Source organism: Lissotriton vulgaris, chromosome 2_1, assembly GCF_964263255.1.
Source record: "Lissotriton vulgaris chromosome 2_1, aLisVul1.2, whole genome shotgun sequence".
NCBI classification, from domain to species: domain Eukaryota; kingdom Metazoa; phylum Chordata; class Amphibia; order Caudata; family Salamandridae; genus Lissotriton; species Lissotriton vulgaris.
The window spans coordinates 2104488771-2104497483 of NC_141687.1; the positions used below are offsets into that span (position 1 = coordinate 2104488771).

At 34.1% G+C, this 8713-nt stretch overlaps 1 protein-coding gene across 1 annotated transcript; it reads left to right on the top strand.

Moving 5' to 3' along the window:
* Nucleotides 1-3767: 3767 nt before the first annotated feature.
* LOC147733774 (uncharacterized) lies at nucleotides 3768-7110 on the top strand. Its single transcript, XM_086957467.1, has 3 exons — nucleotides 3768-4205; nucleotides 5810-6025; nucleotides 6850-7110. Exons 1-3 carry the CDS (start codon nucleotides 3768-3770, stop codon nucleotides 7108-7110), a joined length of 915 nt encoding a protein of 304 aa, XP_086813593.1.
* The last annotated feature ends 1603 nt before the right edge of the window (nucleotides 7111-8713 follow it).

The window sequence follows — 8713 nt, forward strand, 5'->3', positions numbered from 1 at the left end:
AGAAGTACATGCCAATCCAAGTATTAAAGAACAACTTAAGCATATAGGTAACAAATTCTTAAACTGTACAGAAATAAGTGCCAAAGAAGCAGCATATCTAATACTACAAATTCCTTTACGGAAAAGTTCAAGATCTTTTGTATTTATCAATACAAGTCCTAATGAAAAGCGTACATACTTATTAAAAGACATCGAAACTATCAATTCTTTACCAGATGCGTCTTGTAAAATACAATATGATAATATTATAGTGAGGTACAGCAAACGCCCTGTAAAATTAGAAACATGTACATTAGCTGACTATGCATCTATGTATAATGAAAAGAAGAAATGTAGAAACAGGCCATGACAATTTCCTTATTGAAAATAACTTTCATAGCTCAGATGACGAAGAACTTGAGATAAACAGACTACATAAAAAGAAAAAAAGCTAGAGTAATTCGCTATTGCAGATTTAACATCAAAAATGACTCCGAAATTACTATAGAGAATTGCTCATGCTTTTTTACCCATGGCGAAATGAACATAATATAATTAATAACAAGGAAACGTATTATGAACGCTATCTAGAACTTAAAGATGCAGTTGACTCTAACCATAATAAATATAATAAACATAATAAACAACTAACAACTAATAGCAATGAAACTAGTATATTAGATACATTGCTACCACCAATAGATACCGAAGCAGATAACACCATATTCCATGAAGTGCAAAATAATGAAAAGCCATTATATGACCTATCATTTGATTTAGGCATTAGAAGTACAAGTACAGAAGAAGCACTAACCAATAAAATAATGCCAAAAGAACAATATGACAGTATAATGCAAAATCTAACAGCAGAACAACTTAACTTTATATATCATCATTTGCATTGGGTTAAAACAAAAGAAACACCATGCTACACATTTTGTACAGGTGGTGCAGGAGTAGGCAAAAGTTTCCTTATTACAGCACTTTACCAAACATTAGTACGTTATTACAATACAAAAGCAGGAGAAAACCCAGATAACATATATGTATTGCTTACAGCTCCAACTGGCAAAGCAGCACATAACATTCAAGGCAAAACACTACATAGTACTTTTAAAATACCAATTTCACACACTACAAGGTCAGCTAATGCATCTTAAATTGCTAATAATTGATGAAATATCAATGGTAGGGGCTAATGTATTCAATTTCATACATAATAGATTGCATGAGATAAAAATGTCTGATCTCCCTTTTGGCGGAATATCTATTTTAGCAATTGGAGACTTTTACCAATTGAAGCCAGTTTTTGACCCATACATATTTGACAACCCAAAACATTCATACAGGCCAGTAAGTACTAATTTATGGCAGACACATTTCAAGTTATTTGAGTTAACTAAAATCATGAGACAACAAAATGACTTAGCATTTGCTGAACTACTAAACAGATTAAGAGAAGGGAAACAAACAAATGAAGATATTATACAGATAAAAACACGAGAAATAGAACCACCTGAAAACATTAGCAAAACGATCCCTTACATTATTATAATTTTTTTTTTTCATTATGGGAACTAACAATGAAGTGAATAGCATAAATAATGCAGTTTTATTAGAACATATAACCCATTACCCAGTTTACACAGCTACAGCAATAGATACAGTTGCAGCAGACTTAAGTGAAGCAGTAAAAAAAAATACTCAAACAGTTGCCCACAGATCCTACTAAAACAATGAGCTTGCCATCAATATTACATATTGCATTAAAATTAAGATATGATTTAACTAACAATATAAATGTCAATGATGGTTTAACAAATGGTGCTAAATCTTTAACGAGTCCATCTAGCACTCTAGTATTTTATATTCTTTTCTTATTTATTCCATTCGTTGTTGTGCAACATTAACCCAGTGTTTAGTCTGGAAACACTTTGAAAACATGTAAAAAATTTGGAGTCAGCGGGCAATCCCGTTGTCTAGGTGGTAATATTGTGCACACTTTTACTGGAACCAACTTGGTTCTCTTCTGGTATATTTATAAACAATAATAGTCCATTCAATGTGATTATTCTTGTTTTGTTTGGGCTAATTTTTTCCTTTGATGCTGTCACGGCAGGATGCTCTGAACTTGCGCTGCTGAAGCCGCCCTGCCAGGGTTGGAGGCGCCCCTATTTAGAGGATTTTGGTTGGAATTCAAGTGACCTCTCACCTGCCTTACTAACTGAAGCAGCGTCTATGTGGGGTTCCGTTTTATTCTCTGGTATGAATAGTTTGCTCGCCTGACTAATGCTTCCTGACCTCTGCTGGAAAGCGAACAACTCACAGAGACCCCCGAGGAAGGGTCACCATAGACCCGAAATGCATTGGGTAAATGGGATATGTTAACACGAAATGTCCTGGAAATAAAAGGATTCGCATTGATTAAAAAGATGAAATAAATACTAAAGTTTGAAACAAGAATAATCACATTGAATGGACTATTATTGTTTATAAATATACCAGAAGAGAACCAAGTTGGTTCCAGTAAAAGTGTGCACAATATTACCACCTAGACAACGGGATTGCCCGCTGACTCCAAATTTTTTAACAAATGGTGCAACAGGTATAGTAGAATTTGTAGAAGCTATCAATAACAGCCCAAATGTAATTTGGATTAATTTTGATAAAGAAACAGTAGGCAAATTAACAAGACAAGAAAACAAACACATATATCACAGTAATATTGTGCCTCATTGGACACCAATTCATGCTATTACACAGCATTTCCAATATACCCAGAAATTTATAACAATTATACGCAAACAATTCCCATTGCGACAATCATCTGCAAGAACTATACATAGAACACAAGGAGAAACAATTGAGCCCCTTTACATTCACTTTACCAACAGTAAAGTACATCATATGCATTACGTAGCTTTAAGCAGAGCTAAATCTTTAGCCAACATATACATTAGAAACTTTCAGCAAGACAAAATAGCTGTACATCCAAAAGTACATGAAGAAATGACACGCTTAAGAACACACATGCAATTACAAATATCAGTACCACAATTAGATAGCTATAACCAACAGTGTAATATAATTGTCCATAACATACGGTCCTTGCAAAGAAATTACACTGCTATTAAATCAGACAAAAATATCATGAACAGTGATATTATATGCCTCACTGAAATAAACACAACTAGAAAAGCAGATAAGAATACGTTCTTAATAGAACAATATCACCTAGTATTATTTGATAAATTTCACAAACAGCAAACAAAGCATGGTATTGCCATTTATTACAAGAAACACATGCTTTTATCGCCAATATATGAAACACAACACGAAATTGACATTTTATTTTTCACTCAGCATCTTAATCCTTCTGAATACTTATTTATTATACTGTACAAACCACCACATGTACGTTTGCAGACATTATTACAAGTTTTAAGTAGCATAATTAACTTTTATCCAAATTCGAAATATGTCATCATGGGAGACTTCAATATAGATTTAACACAAATGTCACCAAACAGAACTTTGCTACAGCAATTTCAATGCCAGCAAAAAATACAACAATACACAACAGACTACAATTCAACACTAGATCACATCTATACTAATGACAACATCATGCACTACGGTACATTAGAATCGTATTATAGTGATCACAAAGCATTATGGGTGGCAGTTTAAAATGCAAACACTTCATTAACATGCTATTTTATTACAGGTAATAGCAAAGGGGAAAAATTTATATTCAGAATGTGTACTAACATTTACTCTTGTTTCAGATGATTTCCATACAAGACCTCAAAAAATCTAAACATGAAGACAGCAAACCGTACCAAAAAACAATCAGAGCCAACATTGTAAAATGTTCAACAAAAACAAACTATACAAATGCAAAACAAGAGAACAAAGTCATGTATCATCTAGCTCTAGCTGATGAAAGTAGTTGCATTAAAGCAACATGCTACAATGAGCAATTTTACCAGCAAACTAAAGAAGGACAAGCTATTATGATTCGAAATTTCTTATCCAAAAACAATGTGATCATCATCACGAAACAAACAAAAATCTCCCGCATGATCCCCTTAACTATACCTCAGGAAATTATACAAGAGGTAGAATATATCCTACAACCCCCTGCTCCACCATTATCACCTATAAAAACAGTTAAAGAAGCTACACTACGCTCATTAATGAGCATTTCTGGGACAATTGCAGAGGTAAGCTTAGAAAAATAAAGAAAATTATCACACACACCCTTTAACACACTCTTACACACACACTATATACCACACGTACTCTTGCACACAATACTTACTGCACAATCTTTCAAACAAAAACTAGCAAACATTGTTTCACACACACAGTTCCAAAACAACACTCTATTACATACTATTTCGCACACACACTATTACACATACACCCTTCTTTCACGCACTACTTTCTACAACACAGTCTTTAACTACAACAATATTAAACACACACACTCTTTACCACTAGCACACTATTGCACCCACACAATATACAACACCCTTTACAAAACACTTACACACACAGTCTTTAAAAAATACTCTTACAAAAAATCTTACACACAAACACTTTCACAACAACACTCTTACACATCAACACTCTTACACCCAAACACTATTACACACCAACACACCATCACAACGACTATTCACCAACACACTTTCACAACCACTATTTACTAGCTACATCACTTCACAGCCATACTCTTTCACAAACACACTAATACAAACCCACACTCTTTCACAACAACACTATTTATCAAAAGACTCTTCTACAAATGCACTCTTTCTCAAACACACTCTTTCACAAACACACTATTAAAAAAACACATTCTTTCAAGATATAAATCTTTCACAAACGCACTCTTTCGCAAATGAAGTCTTTCACAAATGCACTCTTTCACAACTACACTCTTTCACAAACACACTCTTTCACAAACACACTCTTTCACAAACACACTCTTTCACAAACACACTCTTTCACAGACACACTCTTTCACAAACACACTCTTTCACAGGCACACTCTTTCACAGGCACACTCTTTCACAGGCACACTCTTTCACAGGCACTACTCTTTCACAAACACTCTTTCACAAACACACTCTTTCACAAAAACACTCTTTCACAAACATACTCTTTCACAAACACACTCTTTGACAAACACACTCTTTGACAAACACACTCTTTGACAAACACTCTTTCGCAAAAACTCTTTTGCAAACACTCTTTCGCAAACACTCTTTCGCAAACACTCTTTCGCAAACCCTCTTTCGCAAACACACTCTTTCGCAAACACACTCTTTCACAAACACACTCTTTCACAAACACACTCTTTCACAAACACAATTTCACAAACGCTCAATTTCACAAACGCTCAATTTCACAAACACTCTTTCACAAACGCTCTCTTTCACAAACGCTCTCTTTCACAAACGCTCTCTTTCACAAACGCTCTATTTCACAAACGCTCGTTTACAAACGCTCTTTCACAAACGCTCTCTTTCACAAATGCTCTCTTTCACAAACGCTCTCTTTCACAAACGCTCTTTCACAAAAGCTCTTTCAGAAACGCTCTCTTTCACAAACGCTCTTTCACAAACACTCTTTCACAAACACTCTTTCACAAACACTCTTTCACACACACGCTTTCATAAAAAACACACTTTCACACACACTCTTTAACACACACATTCTACAACAACACTCTCACACCCACTCTTTAACACCCACACTCTTACACACCAACACTGTAACATAATAAACAAATTTCTAATACAAATTGTTTGTCTTACAGGAAGAAGAAACAAAAACAATTATTATCGCTGGCCAAGATACAAAACTTAAATCAATAACTGTGAAAGATACAACGGACTCAGTGAAAATAACTCTTTGGAGAGATGCCACAGACTTCCCCATAGAAATTGGTTCCTACATAAAGATGACACACCTGACAGTGCATGAATTTAACAGCAATAAAATGTTGAACACAACAAGAAATACACAATTTCAAGTAAGTACAAATTATTAAACTATTAATACCTTGCTCTACTACTCAATCTATACTATTTACTTTTTAAAACACTATAGAACCCTATATTCACTAAATACAATTCCCTCTACCTCTCTCTTCTAATACTCACTATCTAAATCGATTAAGCTATACTACATATTCTACTAATCACTACTATAAAACTCACTAATACTCTCCCCTAATAAATCTACTACTCAATCTTTACTACTCTCTCTTTATTACTCACACCATAAAAAAACCCATTATTACGGAAAAATAACATTCACTATTTCAAAATGGCACTTACTAATAATGCCCAACTATCACTTACAAATATGACTTTAATACTAACACTTTAGTACACAATTTGTTGTCCCTTTCTAATTCTCTCTATACTAGTCCGCCAATAACTGAAATACTCCCAAAAATATTCGACAATGCACTAAAGAACTCATACACTCTCTCTACTAATAACTCACAAACTCTACTCACACTGCACTATTAACTATAATCACTATTTACAATATTACTCTAAAACACAATACTAGTACCTACTAGTCACTATTTATTAATACGTATTTTTACTAAAGTAGCTATAACATTACAAAACAGTCTCTAATCCTCTATTATACACACTATATTATACCTTTTCACTATGTTTACTCACATCTATCCTTTCTTCAAATATCTTCACCACTTATTAACATGATTTAAGCCTGCATATAACAAGCATTTTTTTCTTAGGTCAACACAACAAAAAAAAAAGGAAACAAAAGAACTTCAAAAAAATTTAATCGACTAACTCTTTTCTTTTTCCTTCACAGAAAATACAACCACCACAAGAAGAAATAAATGTGACTATATATGGGCTAGAAACTGCAAATCAGGATCACTGTACACTAAATGTACATATTGAAAACGCCGAAAATTTACAATCTGTGGAAATAAATAACACTATTCTAATGGACTTCTTCAATATACCAGCCGACATTGACGACATTCAAGAAGCTCTAATGCCAAACTTGCCAAAAAATGTTAATGTCATTTTTCAAAACGGATACATACTAAAAATACATGAGTCGTAAAAAAGGACACAATACTTTACTGTAAAAAGAAGTAAAAAGAGAAAATATTCAAATTATATTATGTTTCATAAAAAACGCAAAAAAAAGCAACAGTATTTTCATTAAAGTTTAATTTGCTTTCATAAAATAATAGAAAATATATTTACTTAAATAAAATTTTTAAACCTTCTTATCTTGTCTTTGCATTATTATTTACAAACTACATAAGATATGTTACTGGGCAAATTTATTTTAAAGAGACTACAACAAATGCACTCATTCTATGTTCTATAGCAAATTAATCTATCTTAGAACTTCTGAAAAAAGAAGAAATATAAACATATCACAAGTTCATTAGAACTCCTGCTCCACTTATAAAACTCACAGCAAGCAAAAGAATGTGAATAACATATGCACTAGGAATCAAGGCCGATTTACAAAATGCCTAAGATATGTTACTGTGCAAACTTTTTTTTAAAGAAGCTATACCACATGCACTCATTCTATGTTCTGTAGCAAATTCATCTGTCTTATACCTTCAGAAAGAATGGTGAAAAATAAACGTATCCCACATTCATTAGAACTGCTACTCCAGTGATAACACTCACAACAAGCTAAACAATGTGAATGAGATAGGCACTTACAGTCCATATCTATTTACGAACTGCATAAGATATGTTACTGTGCAAACATATTGTTTTGAAGCTATAACAAATGCACTCATTGTATATCCTATAGCAAGTTCATCTGTCTTCTAACTTCTGAGTGAATAGTAAAAAAAATTACAAATCACAAGTTCATTGGAACTCCTATGAGATATATTGTCTCGCATTACATTTTTAATATGGGCAATTCAAGTCAACAATGAGCATTGTGACCCTCGAAAGAAAATAGTCGAAAAACAAGTTACTTCAAAAAGACTTACAACTGCAAGTGTCTTTCAATATCATTTTATTGTAAAATTAAGAAAGAATATATTCTTTATAATAAACAGTTGCAAAATAACTCTCCAAAGCTGTATAGACTCTGAGGGCCTCATGTACAATGCCAAACAGTGTGTTGAGCTTGCAGTGTGTACGACTTGCAGTGTGTAGGGCTTGCAGTGTGTAGAGCTCGCAATGTGTGTGGAGGCTCCCCGTATGTGAGAGGGGCTCGCAGTGAGTGAGAGTACATCACAGTGTGTGTGCCTCACAGTGTATGGAAAAAGCTCGCAGTGTGAAGAGAGCTCTGTGTGGATGTGTGTGAGGGGCTCTGTGTGAGGGTGTGTAGGGCAGAGGTCTTCAAACTTTTTGATGCCGAGACACACTTGTAAAACATTTTTTGGCATAAGGACCCCCTTCCAACAAAAGTTTCTAGAAACTGGTACTCCTCATCAACTTTTGACAACCATAAATGCGCCTGTTAGACCTCATCACATCCAACCATCATTCATCCACCCAAACTTTCACACATCCATCCATCCTTTCATCCTTCCATCCATCTATCCTTCATCCACCTTTTCATCTTTCCATCCATACATCCATCCTTTACACATCCACCCTTCTATCCATGTACCCATCATACTGCCACCCACCTTTTCACACATCCATCCATCATTCATCCATGCAACCTTTTATCCATCCAT

Coding starts and splice junctions, on each gene's coding strand:
- LOC147733774 (XM_086957467.1), top strand. CDS start 3,768: ATGATTTCCATACAAGACCTCAAAAAATCTAAACATGAAGACAGCAAA. Junction 4,206..5,809: donor TTTCTGGGACAATTGCAGAG/GTAAGCTTAGAA, acceptor TTTGTCTTACAG/GAAGAAGAAACAAAAACAAT. Junction 6,026..6,849: donor CAAGAAATACACAATTTCAA/GTAAGTACAAAT, acceptor TTTCCTTCACAG/AAAATACAACCACCACAAGA.